The 23,258-nt window shown below is 49.0% G+C and overlaps 1 protein-coding gene across 4 annotated transcripts in view; it reads right to left on the bottom strand.

The window, feature by feature from the left end:
• ltbp1 (latent transforming growth factor beta binding protein 1) overlaps positions 1-23,258 on the bottom strand; it is a 133,598-nt gene that overhangs the window by 62,547 nt on the left and 47,793 nt on the right. For all 4 annotated transcript variants that reach the window (XM_014154513.2, XM_014154517.2, XM_014154515.2 and 1 more), the window contains exons 6-9: positions 19,947-20,150; positions 19,432-19,730; positions 16,156-16,255; positions 4,301-4,384 (exon numbers count right to left, since the gene is read on the bottom strand). In XM_014154513.2, coding sequence (XP_014009988.2) covers positions 4,301-4,384; positions 16,156-16,255; positions 19,432-19,730; positions 19,947-20,150 — 687 coding nt within the window. The remainder of the gene's footprint in view (positions 1-4,300; positions 4,385-16,155; positions 16,256-19,431; positions 19,731-19,946; positions 20,151-23,258) is intronic.

The raw sequence follows: 23,258 nt of genomic DNA, 5'->3' as shown, positions 1-23,258 counted from the left end.
GTTTCCGAGCTGGTCATGGGTGCACCTCAGCCACGCTCAAGGTCCTAAACGATATCATAACCGCCATCGATAAGAGACATTACTGTGCAGCTGTATTCATCGACCTGGCCAAGGCTTTCGACTCTGTCAATCACCACATTCTTATTGGCAGACTCAACAGCCTTGGTTTCTCAAATGATTGCCTCGCCTGGTTCACCAACTACTTCTCTGATAGAGTTCAGTGTGTCAAATCGGAGGGCCTGTTGTCCAGACCTCTGGCAGTCTCTATGGGTGTGCCACAGGGTTAAATTCTCGGGCCGACTCTCTTCTCTGTATACATCAATGATGTCGCTCTTGCTGCTGGTGAGTCTCTGATCCACCTCTACGCAGACGACACCATTCTGTATTCTTCTGGCCCTTCTTTGGACACTGTGTTAACAACCCTCCAGACGAGCTTCAATGCCATACAACTCTCATTCTGTGGCCTCCAACTACTCTTAAATGCAAGCAAAACTAAATGCATGCTCTTCAACCGATCGCTGCCCACACCTGCCCGCCCGTCCAGCATCACTACTCTGGACGGTTCTGACTTAGAATTTGTGGACGACTACAAATACCTAGGTGTCTGGTTAGACTGTAAACTCTCCTTCCAGACTCACATTAAGCATCGCCAATCCAAAATTAAATCTAGAAACGGCTTCCTATTTCGCAACAAAGCATCCTTCACTCATGCTGCCAAACATACCCTCGTAAAACTGACTATGATACCGATCCTTGACTTCGGCGATGTCATTTACAAAATAGCCTCCAACACTCTACTCAGAAAATTGGATGCAGTATATCACAGTGCCATCCGTTTTGTCACCAAAGCCCCATATACTACCCAAAACTGAGACCTGTATGCTCTCGCTGGCTGGCCCTCGCTTCATATTTGTCGCCAAACCCACTGGCTCCAGGTCACCTATAAGTCTTTGCTAGGTAAAGCCCCGCCTTATGTCAGCTCCCTGGTCACCATAGCAGCACCCACCTGTAGCACACACTCCAGCAGGTATATTTTACTGGTCATCCCCAAAGCCAATTCCTCCTTTGGCCGCCTTTCCTTCCAGTTCTCTGCTGCCAATGACTGGAACGAACTGTAAAAATCACTGAAGCTGGAGACTCATATCTCCCTCACTAACTTTAAGCACCAGCTGTCAGAGCAGCTGCCCCTGTACATAGCCCATCTGTAAATAGCCCATCCAACTACCTCCTCCCCATACTGTTATTTATTCATTTATTTTGCTCCTTTGCACCCCAGTATCTCTACTTGCACATTCATCTTCTGCACATCTATCACTACTGTGTTTAATTGCTATATTGTAATTACTTCGCCACCATGGCCTATTTATTGCCTTACCTCCCTTATCCTACCTCATTTGCACACACTGTATATAGACTTTTTCCATTGTATTATTGACTGTATGTTTGTTTATTCCATGTGTAACTCTGTGTTGTTGTTTGTGTCGCACTGCTTTGCTTTATCTTGGCCAGGTCGCAGTTGTAAATGAGAACTTGTTCTCAACTAGCCTACCTAAATAAAAAATAGAGTCTAACTTGTTAAAGAAGCAACAGCTGGGTAGACATAATATGTCCAGCGGGAAGAAGGTGAACAGAATGCTCTCCCCTGTATACTTCCTTATTACAGGAGACAAGCAGACTTTCTATCCCCTTTCCAACACGGCTGCCTCTTAGCTGTTTATACATCGTGTTCATTTGTTTTGGTATCCTGTTTACAAGTGTAGTTTGTCATTGAGAGGGCTAAATATGAAGCATGCTTTCGTGCTAAGTATCCAAAAGGGAGCTTCGCTCCATCCAGAGTTCCACGTGATTAATATTATCACTTTACATAGTTCTTTCTGTTGCAAAAGTGAAAAGATATACCAGTACAGGATCATCACTCATGCACAGAGTGTTCTAGAAGCCTCACACACGACATGGACCGTGTACTTGACAAGAGCAGCATCCCACCATCATGTGGTACAGGCCACAGCATGTTGATATCCTTCCATGTAATGTCATGAATATTTCAGAGGATACATCTTGACCAGGTTCATGTCACAGGAGGCTCTGCTGTGTTCTGTTAAACTGGAATAGAATCGACAAACAGGGGAAGAGACGTCATTCCCAGGGGTGGCTGAATGAGGGCGTTCCTACTTGTCTCACAGGACAGATGATCCTAATCAGGCAGATCTCAGGAGGAGGAAGATGTTTGCGTTAACGTTCTTCACCACAACACCCTCTGCTCGGAATATCAACGAATGGCTATTATCATCTACGGGACGTGTTTCCACTGGCGCTTTCACCGTTTTAACACCTGCATCGTTCCTTTAGGCCCCGCCCACATGCGCTGTCAATCACCGCACTGACAGAATAATTACCCACAATATACACTCACTATTTCTGTCCCCTCGGGGCCCCACAGAGAGCGGCCCACTGCCTCTGATGACACACAGAGGAGTATGCTGCTCTCTCATCACTTTAATCACTTTGGACTCAGATCCACTGCCTGGACGGGGACAGACCTGCGCGCATTAGTCACCACAACCTTCAGCAGCGCCTGAGAAGCGCTAAACGAGAGTATGTGGGAGGGAGACTGGCTTGTCCAAGAGAAGTCATACTGAACATGACCCAGCCTAACACCAAGCCTTACCCTCCTCCCCTCACCGCTTCAGGACTCAAATGGCTCACTGGGGAATATTGAATCAGAACCTGGATCAGAACCAGACCCGTCGACTACACGCTACTTTAAACCAGCCGAGCCATCCTCTATTGTGTCTCTTTTTCCCCTTCATTTGTTATACTGGACAGTCACACCATATCCAACAATTAGTAAGCACACATACCTAGCTCAAAGGAAAACAAAATGGAGATTCAATCCAAATCAGCTCTGTAAAAAAGGGGTAATAATAAGGGGAACAGGATGTGGTGGATTACAGGGTAAAGAGTCACAGCACCTCCACAGGAATAATACATCTGGTCTCCTGGGCCGCCACTCTCCTCAGCCTGGCAGCACTCCGAATAGGCAGCAGTCAGGCCTCGGCTCCCCTTTCAGAGCCCCTCTCTGCCTAACCACAGTTATGGCACGCGCCTTGGCGCGGTGGCACTCTACCTCATGTAGAACCGGTGGAACCCGGGCAGATGCCCTCTGTTGTTTGTGCCATGCGCTATAGTAACAGTGCCGTCAATGAATGGGATCCCTTTGAAGTGAGTAGGGAGTGATGTCCCCTGATGTTTTCAATGTACCGTCCACTGTTCCAATAGAATTCTCAATGATGTAGAATAATGTAGTGTGCTTAGTGTTGGGCAGTTGTTACTGTAGTAGAGATGCTCACGAGCACAATATTACGGATAAGCCTTCACTATTTCATAACTCCTCTCTGTAAGATCTGGCAGTTCAAACAGCCGGCTATCATAGAGAGAAGCAGAGGTCTGGGTTTCCTGCTGATTAGAGGAGAGCAGTAGGGGTTCTATTTTCTGTTGAAAAAGTGAGCAGTCCGTTGTCTCTGAGCAGGCGTGTGGCGTATACACAGACACTGGTCTCTCTCCCTCACCCTCCCTCCCCTTGAGTGGAATGCTGAGGGAATGGGCCACAGTGGGTTCAAAAGTCGCTGGGGCAGAGCAGGCTTGATTTAGTGTGACTCCTCTGAAAACGGCCAGGCCTGCCAGCCCTGAAGTATTGTAGTCATTGTTCGCTATCATATCCCAATTCAATACAGATTAGAGAAATCTATCAAATATGGCACCTGCCTCTTTTCCCTCTCTCCCCCGCATGGCTGTTATGGTGCTTGGGGATTGATCACTGACGACCAAGTGGAGCAAGTCAAGAGGAGAAAGAGAAGAAAAACGTTCATATTTGATAGATTTCAGGAGACAACGAATGGCAGCTGACAAACTAGTGTCATAAACGGGCCGAGTCAGTATATCTTTGGAGGACTGGAGGGTGAGGGACCAGCAGAGGGTGCTGTACACAGGTAGACAGGCCCACATCACCCAAGGAAAGAGTAGAGTAGAGAGCACAGGAAACGACACAAAGCGAGAGAATGATCTCCTTGTCAAAATGAAGCATATTCATTCCTCGTCTCTGGATGGTAGCCCTGCTCTCTCGCAGGGTTTTATGTGGCTGGTGACAAATCACTTCTTTAAGGCTCATTTCTCTTGGCGAAGCCCTCCACCACGCTGAGAAAACAGACTTCTCTCTGCTCTCTGTGTGCGAAAACACAAGCCAAACAATGGCAGTGGTAGTCGCAGAGACGTTGAACAAGAGGTGGACCGCAGCTCTTACCTTGGCAGTGGGAGTTGTTGATGCGCTTGTATCCCTGGGGGCAGTCCATCGCGTGTCTGGATCCTCCTGCTGCTAGAGGAATAGCTGGAGAAGAGAGAGAGATATCTTATTTTTAGAGACTTTTACATGACTCGAAGAATATAGAGTATGTACACTTCATTATCTCATAAGAACGTGTTTAATTGACTATGAGAAATAGGTTTTTCAAATGTATTTCTACTGATACTTTGGGGATTGCTCCTGACTTGATGGGAGTAGACAGCATTTGATGACTGATCCAGAATTGTTTAGGCAGGAGGAAGCCCACAGTATCTCTATTCTGCCCTGTTCAACACAAACATGATCCATCAACACCTAGTCAGAACCAGTGGTTCACCAACACATACACGTGCATACATGCACACAACACACAATTGAGTTTAACACATTCAGGGGAGGTGCCGTCTAAACTCAGCAAAAAAAGAAACGTCCTCTCACTGTCAACTGCGTTTATTTTCAGCAAACTTAACGTGTAAATATTTGTATGAACATAACAATATTCAACACCTGAGACATAGACTGAACAGTTCCACAGACATGTGACTAACAGAAATGGAATAATGTGTCCCTGAACAAAGGGGGGGGTCAAAATAAAAAGTAATAGTCAGTATCTGGTGTGGCCACCAGCTGCATTAAGTACTGCAGTGCCTCTCCTCCTCATGGACTGCACCATATTTGCCAGTTCTTGCACCAGATTCTTCCACCAAGGCGCCTGCAAGTTCCCGGATATTTCTGGGGGGAATGGCCCTAGCCCTCACCCTCCGATCCAACAGGTCCCAGACGTGCTCAATGGGATTGAAATCTGGGCTCTTCGCTGGCCATGGCAGAACACTGACATTCCTGTCTTGCAGGAAATCATGCACAGAACGAGCAGTATGGCTGGTGGCATTGTCATGCTGGAGGGTCATGTCACTATGAGCCTGCAGGAAGGGTACCACATGAGGGAGGAGGATGTCTTCCCTTTAACGCACAGTGTTGAGATTGCCTGCAATGACAACAAGCTCCGTCCGATGATGCTGTGACACACCGCCGCAGACCATGACGGACCCTCCACCTCCAAATCGATCCCGCTTCAAAGTACAGGCCTCGGTGTAACGCTCATTCCTTTAACGATAAATGCGAATCCAACCATCACCCCTGGTGAGACAAAACCGCGACTGTCAGTGAAGAGCACTTTTTGCCAGCCCTGTCTGTTCCAGCGATGGTGGGTTTGTGCCCATAGGCGATGTTGTTACCGGTGATGTCTGGTGAGGACCTGCCTTACAATGGCCTACAAGCCCTCAGTCCTGCCTCTCTCAGCCTATTGCGGACAGTCTAAGCACTGATGGAGGGATTGTGCGTTCCTGGTGTAACTCTGGCAGTTGTTGTTGCCATCCTGTACCTGTCCCGCAGGTGTGATGTTCGGATGTACCGATCCTGTGCAGGTGTTGTTACACGTGGTCTGCCACTGCGAGGACGATCAGCTGTCCGTCCTGTCTCCCTGTAGCGCCGTCTTAGGTGTCTCACAGTACGGACATTGCAATTTATTGCCCTGGCCACATCTGCAGTCCTCATGCCTCCTTGCAGCATGCCTAAGGCACGTTCACGCAGATGAGCAGGGACCCTGGGCATCTTTCTTTTGGTGTTTTTCAGAGTCAGTAGAAAGGCCTCTTTAGTGTCCTAAGTTTTCATAACTGTGACATTAATTGCCTACCGTCAGTAAGCTGTTAGCGTCTTAACGACCGTTCCACAGGTGCATGTTCATTAATTGTTTATGGTTCATTGAACAAGCATGGGAATGAAGATCTGTGAAGTTATTTGGATTATTACGAATTATCTTTGTAAGACAGAGTCCTGAAAAAGGGACGTTTCTTCTTTTGCTGAGTTTATTACACCTGCATTGCCTGCGGTTTGGGGTTTTAGGCTGGGTTTCTGTACAGCACTTTGAGGTGTCTGCTGATGTAAGAAGGGCTATATAAATACATTTGATTTGATTTGATTACGGTTGCTCAGTTTATCCTAACTTCAGGCTAGAGGTAACGTCAGGAAACCTGCCACGGATAAAACCATCACACTTTTTTGGGATTGACGACAGGGTGTTTGAATCCTTCTTTTATCTCCATCACTAATTCATGGTACTATCCTCCTGACGCAGGCCTCTCAGTTTACTGCCATTGTCTGATAGCTGTTTGAGGACTAGAATAGTGATCTCAAGCTTACCTCGAGGGAAAATGAGATTCATGGCAAAAATAAAACATTGAATACAAAAGGAAACCTTGTTTGCTCCCATATGGATTTTAGTTGCGTGCCAGCACAAGCAACCATTATCATGAATAATTTTTTTTACGGGAAAATAAGGGCAAAAAAAACTGTCTCTCACATGGTGCACACATGCACAGCAACTGAACAAACCCATGAACAAACACTTGCTCTCCTGCATTCAACTTTCTTATCCCTGGCCACACAAACACCCTCTTACCTCTACTTCCAAATGCCAAACATCATGTAGCCATACTGCACTAGATGACATAAAGTATGTTGAAACCTGCTTGTCGAACATCTCATTCCAAAATCAGGGAGTTCAAATCAAATCTTATTGGTCACATACACATGGTTAGCAGATGTTATTGTGTGTGTAGCGAAATGCTAATGTTTCTAGATTCGCCAGAGCAGCAATACCTAACAGGTAATATCTAACAAATTCCACAACAATACACACAATCTAGTGAAGGAATGGGATGAGAATATGTAAGTATAAAATATATGGATGAGCAGAGACAGAGCGGCTAAGATGCAATAGATAGTAAAGAATAGATAGTGAAGGATACAGCATACAGTATATACATATGTGTCACGTCCTGACCAGCAGATGGAGCTGGTGTAGTAGTTTGGGGGTCAGGACGTGGCAGTCTGGTGTGTGTCTTGTGACTCCTGATCAGGAACAGCTGGGAATCGTTGTTCCTGATTGGGAGTCACATATGTAGGAGTTGTTTGTCACTGGGGTTTGTGGGTAATTGTTTCTTGTTTAGTGTGTTTGCACCTGACAGGACTGTTGGCTGTCAGTTTCCTTGTTTTGTTTGTTATAGTGTTCTTTCTAATTAAATTGAAAGATGAATACTAACTCCGCTGCATTTTGGTCCATTCCTGAAGACAGCCCTTACAGAATTACCCACCAAACAAGGACCAAGCAGCGGAAGAGGAAGGCGCAGCGACAGGAGAGAAAAAGGGAGGAATGGACATGGGAGGACGTCCTGGACGGCAAGGGAGTCTACACCTGGGAAGAGATCCTGGCCGGAAGGGATCGCCTCCCATGGGAACAGGTGGAGGCACTCAGGAGAGTGGAGGCAGCTGGACAGAGGAACCATCGGGAAAGTTACGCTGGAACACGGTTGGCTAGGAAACCCGAGAGGCAGCCCCAAGATTTTTTTGGGGGGGGCACACGGGTAGCTTGGCCAGGCCAGGGAAGAGCCGTAAGCCAGCTACCCGTGACTACAGGGAGGTGCGTACGAGGTGGAGGGCGCCATGTTACGCTGAGGTGCGCACCATCTCGCTTATACGGACGCACAGCCCAGTTCGCCCAGTACCAGCGCCCCGCAGGTGCCAGGGCAAGGGGAGCATCGAGCCGGAAGGGGTGATGCCAACCCTGCACTCAAGACCGCCAGTGCGCCCTTTCGGTCCGGTGTTTCCCGCCAGACGCACTAGCATGGAGGTGCGTGTCTCCGGGCTGGCACGTCCTATACCAGCCCCGCGCATCAGGAGTCTAGTGTGTCAACCCAGCCTCGCCAGTCAACAGTCATCAGAGCTGCCCGCCAGTCAACAGTCGTCATCAGAGCTGCCCGCCAGTCAACAGTCGTCATCAGAGCTGCCCGCCAGTCAACAGTCGTCATCAGAGCTGCCCGCCAGTCAACAGTCGTCATCAGAGCTGCCCGCCAGTCAACAGTCGTCATCAGAGCTGCCCGCCAGTCAACAGTCGTCATCAGAGCTGCCCGCCAGTCAACAGTCGTCATCAGAGCTGCCCGCCAGTCAACAGTCGTCAGAGCTGCCCGCCAGTCAACAGTCGCCAGAGAGGTCAGACTGCGCTGAACTGCCGGAGCGGCCAGACTGCGCTGAACTGCCGGAGCGGCCAGGCTGCCCTGAACTGCCGGAGCGGCCAGGCTGCCCTGAACTGCCGGAGCGGCCAGGCTGCCCTGAACTGCCGGAGCGGCCAGGCTGCCCTGAACTGCCGGAGCGGCCAGGCTGCCCAGACTGCCCCGAGCGGCCAGGCTGCCCAGACTGCCCCGAGCGGCCAGGCTGCCCAGACTGCCCCGAGCGGCCAGGCTGCCCAGACTGCCCCGAGCGGCCAGGCTGCCCAGACTGCCCCGAGCGGCCAGGCTGCCCAGACTGCCCCGAGCGGCCAGGCTGCCCAGACTGCCCCGAGCGGCCAGGCTGCCCAGACTGCCCCGAGCGGCCAGGCTGCCCAGACTGCCCCGAGCGGCCAGGCTGCCCCGAGCTGCCCCGAGCTGCCCAGGCTGCCCCGAGCTGCCAGGCTGCCCAGACTGCCCCGAGCTGCCAGGCTGCCCAGACTGCCCCGAGCTGCCAGGCTGCCCAGACTGCCCCGAGCTGCCAGGCTGCCCAGACTGCCCCGAGCTGCCCAGGCTGCCCAGACTGCCCCGAGCTGCCCAGACTGCCCAGACTGCCCCGAGCTGCCAGACTGCCCAGACTGCCCCGAGCTGCCAGACTGCCCAGACTGCCCCGAGCTGCCAGACTGCCCAGACTGCCCCGAGCTGCCAGACTGCCCAGACTGCCCCGAGCTGCCAGACTGCCCAGACTGCCCCGAGCTGCCAGACTGCCCAGACTGCCCCGAGCTGCCAGACTGCCCAGACTGCCCCGAGCTGCCAGACTGCCCAGACTGCCCCGAGCTGCCAGACTGCCCAGACTGCCCCGAGCTGCCAGACTGCCCAGACTGCCCCGAGCTGCCAGACTGCCCAGACTGCCCCGAGCTGCCAGACTGCCCAGACTGCCCCGAGCTGCCAGACTGCCCCGAGCTGCCAGACTGCCCCGAGCTGCCAGACTGCCCAGACTGCCCCGAGCTGCCAGACTGCCCAGACTGCCCCGAGCTGCCAGACTGCCCAGACTGTCCCGAGCTGCCAGACTGTCCCGAGCTGCCAGACTGCCCAGACTGTCCCGAGCTGCCAGACTGCCCAGACTGTCCCGAGCTGCCAGACTGCCCAGACTGTCCCGAGCTGCCAGACTGCCCAGACTGTCCCGAGCTGCCAGACTGCCCAGACTGTCCCGAGCTGCCAGACTGTCCCGAGCTGCCAGACTGTCCCGAGCTGCCAGACTGTCCCGAGCTGCCAGACTGCCCCGAGCTGCCAGACTGCCCCGAGCTGCCAGACTGCCCCGAGCTGCCAGACTGCCCCGAGCTGCCAGACTGCCCCGAGCTGCCAGACTGCCCCGAGCTGCCAGACTGCCCCGAGCTGCCAGACTGCCCCGAGCTGCCAGACTGCCCAGACTGCCCCGAGCTGCCAGACTGCCCCGAGCTGCCAGACTGCCCCGAGCTGCCAGACTGCCCCGAGCTGCCCCGAGCTGCCCCGAGCTGCCCCGAGCTGCCAGACTGCCCCGAGCTGCCCCGAGCTGCCAGACTGCCCAGACTGCCCCGAGCTGCCAGACTGCCCCGAGCTGCCAGACTGCCCCGAGCTGCCAGACTGCCCAGACTGCCTGGAACGGCCAGAGCCTGAGCCGCCTCCAGGATAGGTGGGTTGGGGAGGGAGGGTGTAGCACAGTGCCGTCGTTGACGGCAGCCACCCTCCCTTCCCTCCCTTATTGTTTAGGGTTACTGTTTTAGGGTTTTGTTGGGGATTTTGTTTGTTGGTGGTTTTTTGTTGTGGTTAGGTGCATTCCGGGGTCTGCACCTTGAGGGGGGGGTACTGTCACGTCCTGACCAGCAGATGGAGCTGGTGTAGTAGTTTGGGGGTCAGGACGTGGCAGTCTGGTGTGTGTCTTGTGACTCCTGATCAGGAACAGCTGGGAATCGTTGTTCCTGATTGGGAGTCACATATGTAGGAGTTGTTTGTCACTGGGGTTTGTGGGTAATTGTTTCTTGTTTAGTGTGTTTGCACCTGACAGGACTGTTGGCTGTCAGTTTCCTTGTTTTGTTTGTTATAGTGTTCTTTCTAATTAAATTGAAAGATGAATACTAACTCCGCTGCATTTTGGTCCATTCCTGAAGACAGCCCTTACAATATGAGATGAGTAATGCGAGATATATAAACATTCTTAAAGTGGCATTATTAAAGTGACTAGTGTTCCATTTATTAAAGTGGCCAACGATATCAAGTCTGTATGTAGGCAGCCGCCTCTCTGTGCTAGTGGTGGCTGTTTAACAATCTGATGGCCTTGACCACCCTCTGGAGAGCCCTGTGTTTGTGGGAGTTGCAGTTGCTGTACCAGACGGTGATACAGCCCGACAGGATGCTAAAAATTGTGCACCGGTAAAAGTTAGTGAGGGTTTTCAGTGACAAGCCACATTTTTTTCAGCCTCCTGAGGTTGAAGAGGCCCTGTTGCGGCCTTCTTCACCACACTGTCTGTGTGGGTGGACCATTTCAGTTTGTCTGTGATATGTACAACTTTTCACCTTCTCCACTGCTGTCCCATCGATGTGGATAGGGGGTGCTCCCTTTGCTGTTTCCTGAAGTCCACGATCATCTCTTTTGTTTTGCTGACATTGAGTGAGAGGTTATTTTTTTACCTCCTCCCTGTAGGCTGTCTCGTCGTTGTTGGTAATCAAGCCTACCACTGTAGTGTCGTCTGCAAACTTGATGATTGAGTTGGAGGCGTGCATGGCCACACAGTCATGGGTGAACAGGGAGTACAGGAGAGGACTGAGAACGCACCCTTGTGGGGGCCCCAGTGTTGAGGATCAGCGGGGTGGAGATGTTGTTTCCTACCCTCACCACCTGGGGGCGGCCCGTCAGGAAGTCCAGGACCCAGTTGCACAGGGTGGGATCGAGACCCAGGGTCTCAAGCTTAATGATGAGTTTGGAGGGCACTATGGTGTTGAATGCTGAGCTGTAGCCAACGAACAGCATTCTTACATAGGTCTTCCTCTTGTGCAGATGGGATAGGGCAGTGTGCAGTGTGATGACGATTGCATCGTCTGTGGACCTATTGGGGCGTGTAAGCAAATTGGAGTGGGTCTAGGGTGTCAGGTAGGGTGGAGGTGATATCATCCCTGACTAGTCTCTCAAAGCACTTCATGATGACAGAAGTGAGTGCTATAGGGCGATAGTCATTTAGTTCAGTTACCTTAGCTTTCTTGGGAACAGGAACAATGGTGGCCATCTTGAAGCATGTGGGGACAGCAGAATGGGATAGGGATTGATTGAATATGTCCGTAAACACTCCAGCCAGCTGGTCTGCTCATGCTCAAGGGGACGCGGTAAGGGATGCAGTCTGGGCCAGCAGCCTTGCGAGGGTTAATAGGTTGAAATGTTTTACTCACGTCGGCCATGGAGGTGAGCCCACAGTCTTTGGTAGCGGGCAGTGTCTGTGGCACTGTATTGTCCTCAATGCGCGCAAACTTGTTGTTTAATTGGTCTGGGAGCAAGACGTCGATGTCTGCGAAGGGGCTGGTTTTCTTTTTGTAATCCTTGAAGGTCTGTAGACCCTGCTACATACGTCTTGTGTTTGAGCCGTTGAATTGCGACTCCACTTTGTCTCTATACTGACGCTTTGCTTGTTTGATTGCCTAACTACACTGTCATGTTTCCAGTCGCATTGCCATAATTAAATGCGGTGGTACGTGCTTTCAGTTTTGCACAAATGCTGCCATCTATCCACAGTTTCTGCTTGGTCGCCCCTTTGCTGCTATAACAGCCTTCACTACTCTGGGAAGGCTTTCCACTAGATGTTGTAACATTGCTGCAGGGACTTGCACTTGCTTCCATTCAGCCACAAGAGCATTAGTATGGTCGGGCACTGATGTTGGGCAATTAGGCCTGGCCCGCAGCCGGCGTTCCAATTTACACCAAAGGTGTTTGATGGGGTTGAGGTCAGGGCTCTTTGTGCACGAGGGCATTGTCATGCTGAAACAGGAAAGGACCTACCCCAAACTGTTGCCACAAAGGTGGAAGCACAGAATCGTCTAGAATGTCATTGTATGCTGCAGTGTTAAGATTTCCCTTCACTGGAAACTAAGGGGCCTATCCCGAACCATGAAAAACAGCACCAGACCATTATTCCTCCTCCAAACTATACAGTTGGCACTATGCATTCTGGCAGGTAGCGTTCTCCTGGTATCCGCCAAACCCAGATTTGTCCGTAGGACTGCCAGATGGTGAAGTGTGATTCATCACTCCAGAGAACTCGTTTCCACTGCTCCAGAGTCCAATGGCGGCGAGCTTTACACCACTCCAGCCGACGCTTGGCATTGCGCATGGTGATCTTAGGCTTGTGTGCGGCTGCTCCGCCATTGAATCCCATTTCATGAAGTTCCAGACAAACAGTTCTTGTGCTGACGTTGCTTCCAGAGGCAGTTTGGAACTCAGTAGTGAGTGTTGCATCGGAGGAAAGATGATTTTTACACACTACGCACTTCAACGGTTCCATTCTGTGAGCTTGTGTGGCCTATCACTTCGCAGTTGAGCCGTTGTTGCTCCTAGACATTTCCACTTCACAATAACAGCACTTACAGTTGACCGGGGCAGCTCTAGCAGGGAAGAAATTTGACGAACTGACTTGTTGGAAAGTTGGCATCCTATGACGAGGCCACGTTGAAAGTCACTGAGCTCTTCAGTATGTGCCATTCTACTGTCAATGTTTGTCTATGGAGATTGCATGGCTGTGTGCTCAATTTTATAGACCTGTCAGAAACGGGTGTGGCTGAAATAGCCAAATCTACTAATTTAAAGGGGTGTCCACATACTTTTGTGTATTTAATTTCCAAAGGTTGACATTAATTGCTTTCATTGTAAAAACTCACCATTTCAAAGCTGAGGGGTGATCGCAAATGGAGACTTTACTCAAAGTCCGGGGTTTATGCATTATGCCAACTCTGTTGCAAAACGTTTCTTAAACGGAATGAAACGGGGCGGGACCTACCTTAATTTTTCCATTAGTTGCACAAATGTTTGGACTAATGATTCCACCCTGCTTAAGGTAAGAAGGGGGATATAGATCTACTGTGGCAGACGGAAGTACTGTTGGAGGGCTTTTCAGGCCCGGTAACAGGGTGGCACCCAAATACCTGAAAGCAGATTGCTAGCTTGCTTAACAGGGAACAAGGCTATGTTTGTTTGCGCGTAAGCCAATTTATTTACCAGTTACAACTGTCTCCGGGGCACAATGGAGCAGTTCACACAGGGCCCGCACATAAATGCTAACCTCACTCCCCTGGCATTCCTGACTTTCAACACAGCCAGACATTACACTGTGCCTTTGTACCTTCCAATGACAGGAGCCTTTGGGAACAAACTGGTGAAGAACTATAGGTTTTGTTCCATGTGGAAACCAGAGAAGCATTGGGAAAAGAAAATGTGACTGGATGCATGGGGATTTCTGAACATGAAAGAGTCTACTTGTTAGGTAAGACAAGAGTACAAACTAACCAAGTTAAACTCTATTCTCAGGCCCAACAGGGAAAAGGCTCCCTGACAGAAAATTAGGTGATGAAAAACTGATTAACTAAATAAGCTTTCATAAGATTAATGATCAAAGCATAATGATTTAATCTCCAAAGTGCGGTGAGGGTGCAGAGTACTTTGATGCCTGTCTGATTGAGGCAGACAAATCTAATAGTATTTTTCTGGGCTACAAATTAGTTTATGAATTCTTATTGAGTAAAACAGGGTTGCCCAACTGCCGGCCTGCGACTGATTTGATTTAGCCCCCCAAGTTTTCTGAGTACAACGGGGGGGCATAAAAGACCAGCAAATCAGCTCCAAGTGATTTTAATTTTGGAAGTCTGTTCCAAAGTATTCCCAAACATAATAGACAGTTAGTTACACGTGCGTATATGTAACTGGTGTGAAATGGCTAGCTAGTTAGCGGGGTGCGTGCTAATAGCGTTTCAATCAGAGACGTCACTCGCTCTGAGACCTTTGAAGTAGTTGTTCCCCTTGCTCTGCAAGGGCCGTGGCTTTTGTGGAGCGATAGGTTATGATGCGTCGATTGTGTTAGTTGTTGACTTGTGCAGAGGGTCCCTGTTTTGAGCCCAGGTAGGGGCGAGGAGATGGACGGAAGCAAAACTGTTACATACGCAAATGTAGGCAATGTTTGAAATGATGTTTTTGTCAAATATTACATCTGTTTGGGCTTCTAGCGGTAAATTTGCAGTCACAAATTATTTAGAATTATGTTCCAGCCCCCTGATCACCCGCTCAAAAAAACGATTAACCCGCAGCTGAATGTAGTTGATGATCCGTGGAGTACAAGCTATTCAGGTGAAGATATCCATCTCCCTCCAGTTAAATGATGAAAACACATATTTCCAACCACATCCCACCACCGTCTCCTCCCACCATCCCCTGTCCCCCAATCTCTCATAGATCCAATAGCTGTGGCATGAAGGAAACAAAGACAATTATAGAGAGTTCTTTAAGCAGCACTCTGGGGAGGTTGTTGGAATGGCCAAATGCTCACAAGGGCCTAAACCTTCCTTAGCCGTCTCCACTGGGTAACAACAAGCTAAAATAGCCCAGGAAGAGAAAGACAGGACAGCCACGTGGGAACTCAGACTACTGGCATGGAGACATCCAGGCTTGTTTCTTGAACAGATCTCTTCTCAAAATAAACCTACGGGGCCAAAAGCCGACCACCTTTTTTTATCTGGATAAACACAAGGGTCATATAATGTTCTCAACTTAATACAGTGTTCCTGAAATACAAGTCTAAGATTCGTATTGAAGACAGGCTAGCAGTGCGTAAAGAGCAGCTGTACTGAAATTACTGGGCTGGACATTTGAAGTAGCTTGGCTACATTATGTAATGTGTCTATGGTGTTGAGAGAAAAGGCTGTGTCATGTTTTTGAAACCAGACCTCCACATTTCTGTCCTAGCATTTTTGTTAGTATTCTAGCATAGTTCAAACGTTCCAGAACTATAAACACAAAAAAGGGAATGATCAAGATAATGTGTCTTGGTTTTAGTCTGGGTCTATACAAATGAAGTTATTTCCAAATATGGATGAAACACGGCAATGTTGTAATGCTCATCTGGGGGTAAGAGAGTGAACCGTTTTCACCACTCTTAAAATAAAGTTATTAGAGGATTACCATGAGGTGAGTCAGTGGACTAGACCCAGGGGTCCGGTTATTGGAACATTACTGTGGGTCTGGGTCTGTTCAGCACATTCACACTCGCGTGTCTTCACAAAATTCATCTGTTTCTCCAACTCCCCCCCCCCCCCCCCCACCCACCCTTCCTTCCTTCATACCCCTCCTTCATACCCCTCCTTTGTCATTCTCAAGCTGTAAAAAACTATTTTCCCATTTTTTGGCAGAAGCTGAGTTCCAACGTGTTGATTGTCTCGACACAAAAACTCCCTTTCTTGGATGCAGTTATGAAGTGAGAAACTGCACATGCCAGTAAACTGCTTCCACAGTGCCAGTAAAGTGTATTACCTGATTTATCTTCAACTACTGTGTCTCGGCAGCAAATATCCACACAGTATTCACATAGCTGAGACAAATTTCAAACAGGCTGAGATGTCCTTATTTGGGTGTACAGTTCATCTGTCTCTGTCTCGCTCCCTGTCTATCCCATGACAGTCTCTCTCACTCCCCATTTCTCATATGACAAAGTTCAACCACTATAATCCACACCAGTCAAAGAGTGTTACTTGTATTACACTGGTACTTACATGGTTTTGGGCACTTCTGGCATTTGTGGAACCCCCAGGATGTTCCGATGCTCTGACAGCATTCTTCCTGCTTGCTGAGACCAGGGAGGGCCTTGCCACACTGGCATTTAGAAGAGAGTGTGTAGGAGAATGAGAATGAGGAAGAAAGGAGAGAGAGAAACAGAGAGAAAGGAACAGCAGGAGGAGAGATTAAGAGGGTGAATTCAGTATTTTCAGAAGGGAAAAAAACTCCCTCCACTTTCTTAGTTTCATTTTTATTCCCCAAAAAATATTTGATGCACAGGGTCGCAGATGTAGTTGCAGTGTACAGTGAAATACTTAAGCTCCAACAGCGCAGGTGTGAAGGAAACAATAAAAGCAACAATAATAATAAATACATATTTACAACTGTGACAATGATGCATATAAATGTCTATTGGAAGGCCTCCCGAGCGGTGCGTCGCAGTGCTGAAGGCGTCACTACAGATCCGGGTTCAATCCCGGGCTGTGACGCAGCCGACCGCGACCGGGAAACCCATGAGGCGGCGCACATTTGGCCCAGCGTCGTCCGGGTTAGGGGAGGGTTTGGCTGGCTGGGATGTCCTTGTCCCATCACGCTCTAGCGACTCATGTGGCGGGCCGGGCGCATGCACGCTGACAAGGTGGCCGGTTGGACGGTGTTTCCTTGAACACATTGGTACAGCTGGGTTAAGCGAGCAGTGTGTCAAGAAGCAGTGTGGCTTGGCTGGGTCGTGTTTAGGAGGACGCATGGCTCTCGATCTTCGCCTCTGCAGAGTCCGTATGGGAGTTACAGCAATGGGACAAGACTGTAACTACCAATTGGATATCACGAAATTGGGGAGAAAAAGGGGCCCAAAAAAAAACATGTCAATTGGGGTGTAAGCAGGGTAATTGTCCGTTGGGGGGTCCAAAGGGAGAACAGCGGAGGCAGAAGGAGCAGGTAGCTGACTAGTAGTGGCTATTCAGCAGCCTGATGGTCTGGGGGTAGAAGCTATTGGCCTGTCTGATAGTTTTAGCCATGCCCTCATATGAGTGATGGAAGTGGGGAGAACAGGCCGTGGCTGAGGTCCCTGATGATCTTTGCCTTCCTGCAACACCTGGTTTTGTAGGTGTCCTGGATGGCAAGCAGTGTGCACCCAATGGTGCATTCGGGCTGGACATTCTGTTGTTACTTGAAGTAGCTTGGCTACATTATGTAACGTGCCTATGGTGTTGAGAGAAAGGCGGTGTCATGTTTCTGAAACCAGACCTCCACATTTTTTTGTTAGCATTCTATCATAGTTCTAATGTTCCCGAACTATAAACAAAAAAAGAGAAAGATCAAGATAATGTGTCTAGGTTTTAGCCTGGGTCTGTACAAATGAAGTTATTTCCAAATATGGATGAAGCACAGCTGAGCGTAAAACCCTCTGTAGTGCCTTGCGGTCAGCGGCGGTGGAGTTCCAGGCTGTGATGCAGCCCGACAGTATGCTCTCGATGGTGCTCCTGTAGAACACTGTGAGGGCCCTCGAGGACAAGATTAATTTCTTCAGCCTTCTGAGGTTAAAGAGTCGGGGTCGTGCCTTCTTCACCACGGTGTCCTTGTGGTTTGACCATTTCAGCTCCTCAGAGATGTGTACACAGAGGAATTAAACATTTTTGACCATCTCCATGGCGGCCCCGTTGATGAGGAAGGGGTCGTGACCAGCCTGGTTCCTCCTGAAGTCCACAATCAGCTCCTTTGTTTTTCTGATGTTGAGGGTGAGGTTGTTTACCTGGCATCATACCGTCAGAGTGCCTACCTCCTCCCTGTAGGCCGTCTCGTCGTTGTTGGTAATCAGGCCTACGACTGTCGTGTCGTCAGCGGCCTGTCAGGAAGTCCAGGACCCAGTTGCATAGTGAGGAGTTCAGTCCCAGGGCAGTGAGGTTTGTGGTGAGCTTAAAGGGCACTATGGTATTGAAGGCCGAGCTGTAGTCAAACAGCCTCCTCACATATGCATTCCTCTTATCTAGGCGGGTGAGTGCAGTGTGCAGTGCAATGGCGATTGAGTCGTCCGTGGATCTGTTGGGCGGTAGGCGAGTTGGAGAGGCTCGGGTGTATCTGGGAGGGAGGAGGTGATGTAGTGTTTGACTAGCCTCTCGAAGCCCTTCATGATGACAGAAGTGAGTGCTACGGTTCAGTAGTCATTCAGTTACTTTCCCTTTCTTGGGCACGGCGATGATAGTGGACATCTTGAAGCAGGTGGGGATAACGGCCTGTTAGAGAGAGATTGAAAATGTCCAAAAACACCACAGCTAGCTGGTCTGCACCTACTCGGAGGGCGCGGCTCGGGATGCCGTCTGGTGCCGGCAGCCTTGCGAGGGTTAACACGTTTGAATGACTTACAGTACATACGTCTTCCGTGGAGACCGTAAGCACGTAGCCCTCGTTGTTCTCAGGGGCTCTCCTCGGCAGCTCAGAGTCGTTTGGCTCGAAGTGTGAGAAAAAGGTGTTTAGCTCGTCGGGTACGTACAGCATTGGTGTCCGCTCCTCCACTTGGCTGGCTGAAGGAAAAAAGCCGCACAATAATGCCTCACGACATGGGCTTGTGTGCATCAGCATTACACAACGCCCTTCTGTCACTCCAACTCCAACTCTCAGACGGAACGGTTCTATTATAGAACAACATCCCGTCGTCCAGCCTCCCTCAGATCAACGCACACTGATAAGGGAACAGTCCTCAGAGCCTCGCCTGCTGATGGAGCCTTATCACCACAACGTCAATCTGACTGCAAAATGTAAACCAAATTGAATGGTGATCTGAAGTGGATAAGACGGGCGAGATGCCAATACTGCTAATAACTTTGGATGCATTAAAGCACTGACATGAGTTATGGGGCTATTTCTAGATGGGGAAAAGTTGTTTGGTGTTGATAGCATCTTTATTCTCGGAGTATAAAAGGCCAGCAGACTGAAAAATGAGAGTCTCTACACCTGGATTGATTTAAATTGAGTCACGTTTGTTTTTGTCCTCTAAACACACATCAATTTCGATTAGCGTAGATTAGTTTGATGGACAAACAGCTCCTTTGATTGTGTTTTTTCAAATGCGAAGAATGATCAATGGCTGGCATTGAAGCAGAACTCATTACCTTGTTTATCCACAAAGCCAACCAATAGCTCTTTCTCTCTCTCCCTCATATTTCCACTCTCTTTCTCCAACCCCCACCTTTCCCCCTGTCCTTCTCTGATCGGTCTTCCAATACTCTCACTCTGCACTCTCAACACTTCCAGATTCCCCCCTGTCCCTCTCTGACCTGTGTGCCGGTGGTCTCCTGGAAGCAGCGTCCCAGCTGGCTCTTGGAGGAGACGGGCTGGTACTGGGGGACGTAGCTCTGCTGGTTGGGGTAGATGATGTTGTGTCCCTGCTGCTGGATGTTCTGTCTGCTGTCTGAGTGGTGGTAGGTGTAGTGAGACTGGGTCTGGGATTGGCCATTCTGCCCATTGCCTTTCACCTTCTGCCCATTGGCATCCAGCTGAGAGACCTGATGTATCTGCACCGAGGCCTCCGGAGGATGCTTCACATGGATGTTCACGATGCTGGGGGCATATTTCACTGGGGGAGACGAAGTAAAAGAGGATACATGGGGTGAAAGTTACTGAAAAGAGCAAGTTAATGTTCTATGACTGCACTTTAGATGTACACTGATTGGATACTCCTTCGTATTTCTACCTATATGCCCTTGGATAAAAATGAACAAAATGTAAAAAAATAAAAATTATGTAATAAAAAAAATGGAACATGTATTTGAACTCAGTCCCTCCATCTTACCAGGGTTCTGTCCATTGCTGAAGGTGAGGGGCAGAGTGTGAGTGGAGTGAATCTGGGACGTCTGCTGCTGCCCTTTCTGGCGCTGCTGCCCATTCCCATTCTGAACAGGCATCTGGCAGAACTTCCCCGTATAGGTAGCCGGGCACTGACACTTATCCCTGGCACTGCACTTTCCTCCATTCATGCAGGGCAGATGGCATACCACTAAAAAACACAAAGAACGTGAAGTTTAGCCAGCTGTGCCCACAGGTGACAGCAAACCCAATGACATTCCCCACACACAGCCACACACTTTACAGCAGTTTATTGTTGGAGAAAAGGTTTAACTCGGAGGCTGGTCTATCTTTAAATAAACAGCAAGTAGACAAAACAACCATTGTTTACGAACATTGTTTGACATTTCATGATGAGTTACCTTCCAATATTATTGTCTTCTCTGATTGCCCTCTCTCGCTCTCTCTCGCTCTCTCTCTCTAGCCTCCACATGCCACGGACCTCCTCGAGGAAGTTTGTGCTTTGGCACAACAAGATATGAAGCAGGAATCTCGAGCTACAACATTAAGAGGCATGATGGATCCATCCAGACCCAGGAGAACAAAGCCTGTGTTGTTCAGCCATTGTTCAAATCTTTGTCATCGTCTTCCAGAGTTCCACGACTTCACACACTCAGCTCAGTGTCCAAACACTGCCCGACTCCCCCACCATCAATATTCATCGCAAAGATGCAAGGAGGTGGATGGCAAATGACCCATTACGCTTGGAGACTGCATAATTCCTCAGCAAATCTGGCTTAATTGAGGAGCCTGTAATGTATTCAGCCCTAGGGTTTGTTTTCCATCATAACAGTCATCAAGACCTCTGCCCGGTTCTGAGGGAGACCTCAGGCCCAGATAAGGCTAATTGAGGCTAAGACCCAAACCACATGACAGAGGTGTGCACAGGAAAGTATTACACTGGGAGTTCAAGGTCTTTACTGTAAATACCTTGCTGTTGGTACTAGAAATTGACTAAGTGCCATTCTTCTTTTGTATTCTCTCTCAGCCCACCATTCACACTGAAAGTCTCACTTTTCTCTTTCTCTCGCTCTTCCTCTGTCTCAGAGTTGTCAGTCACCCAAGTCTTATTCACCCACAAAGGAATTTCCTTCATAGCTCCAGCTAGTCTTCACACGCACCGCACACGCCAACACACCACTCACCTCCGCTAACCATGCACCACAAGCCAGATAAAAACAAAACAAAATATATATATATATACAATTAAAACTAGAACATTAAGCGCTCCATTCAGGCAGTACTTTTCCATAATTGCGAGGCTGAAGGACGTTCTGTGGAGGGTTAGTTTGCTGAGGCGTCCTCTGGAAAAGAGCTGAGGGAACCGAATCCCCCCAGTGTATTTGAAATATGTGTCAATGGCGTGTGGGTCGGCGGCATGAATCAAACTGTCAGTCCAGCCAGGAGCCGGCTAGCAGACAGAGTGTGGAGCACGTGCGTGCGTGCGTGTATTGGACTCCGCTGCCTAGTCCTCACTTTTGTCTCCCCAGAGTCACCCAGAAATATACGCAGTTGGCTGATCGCTGACCTTGGGGGGGGGGAGAGATATTACTGACACTAAACCACCCTGTCTGCTTCCGTTTCCACCAATGGGAATACCTGCTGCCCATGAGGAATACCTTGGCTGCCTGGGTCTGTCGTCCTTTCTACCAGGGCAGGAATCTCCTCAGCAAACCACCAGTCAATTGCTCAATTGAGCGAGAGGGAACTAGTAATCACCCTCTTCTGCCACTCCATTACAAATGGTAGGAAAGCATGTCAAACACAGCTGAAATTCCTGGAAGGTGTAATGTGCTATAATGTTCCACACATACAGGAAATGTAATCACATGCTTTTCAGGCCTTAAGAGGCAATCTTAGCCTTGCGCTAGCGTTTCAAGTTGAAAAGCTGTTTCAAATTCATTGGAGAGAAAGTTAAACATGTTCCATCTATAATAACATTCCTACCCGAACTACAAAGAAAGAGGCTGATTCTTTGTCCTGTGGCCTATAGGCCGTGTTCAGTGCCTCCCAGTCACTACTGTACTGTACACATATTGCATCCATGTATTTTGTTTAATTTAGTGTGTTTTCCCTAGAAAGGGACAAGCACAGTTTGGTAGGATTTGCAGTGTTGAAACATAATGACAGCTGTAACACATCTGCCTTTCCCCAACCCTCTCATTATGGTGACAACAAGACTGCTCCCAAACCTCACATCCCTGCTGCCTCTGACTCTCTGGCCCTGCCACACACTGCTGTTTGAAGTCCTCTCTCTCTCTCTGCCCAGCCCCAGCCAGCCCCTGCCAAGCCTGACCTATGTCATTACCATGCAGCTGGTGGCATTAGGAGCATCAGGTGATTTCCTGTTTGATGTGCAAAGACATCTCAGGGAATATGGGTTATTATTCACATATGGGATGTCTGGAAGAGACAGGATCCATGTAAAATGTGCTTTGAGAGGGTGTAATTGGCCAATCAAATGAAATTGTATTTGTCACATGTGCCGAATACAACAGGTATTGACCTAACAGTGAAATGCTTAGTGACAAGACCTTAACCAACAAAAATAAGTGTTAAGAAAGTACTAAATCATTTACTAAATAATCTGAAATAAACAAATAGAAAAATAACATAATTAAAGAGCGACAATAAAATAACAGTAACGAGGCTATATACAGGGGGGTACCGGTACAGAGTCAATGTGTAGGGGCACTGGTTAGTCGAGGTAATTGAGGTAATATGTACATGTAGGTAGAGGTAAAGTGGTTGACAAACCGCCACACGTAGCAAGACTGGTCATTTAAACAAAGCAGAAGCTATACATGATAATCATTGGTTTGATGGAACCCACATCAATTCATATTGGAGGAGTACGTATGGCCATACATATTTCCTGACCACGTGACCTGACCAGGAACAACTCTCGGCTCTATGGATGAGGTTTATCAAGTTCAAGTTAGTTTACTTGTCATATACACGATATACACTCAGTGGACAGTTTATTAGGTACACCACCCGTTTAAGAAAATGGTTTGCTCCTACAGACAGTGAGTCACGTGGCCGTGGTTTGCTATATACTGTAAAGCAGACAGACAGGCATCGAGGCATTCAGTTATTGTTCAATTGAACGTTAGAATGGGTAAAACGAGTGACCTAAGCGACTTTGAGCGTGGTATGATTAGGGCTGTGGCACTCATTACATTTTGTCAGCCGGTGAATGTCAAGCAAATAACCTCCGGTCTCACGGTAATTGACCATTAATTAACAAACACATTTA

Source organism: Salmo salar, chromosome 18 (assembly GCF_965601325.2).
Source record: "Salmo salar chromosome 18, fSalSal1, whole genome shotgun sequence".
Classification (NCBI taxonomy): Eukaryota; Metazoa; Chordata; class Actinopteri; order Salmoniformes; family Salmonidae; genus Salmo; species Salmo salar.
The sequence above is the reverse complement of the archived record's forward strand: the minus strand, read 5'-3'. Positions and strand labels throughout refer to the sequence as shown.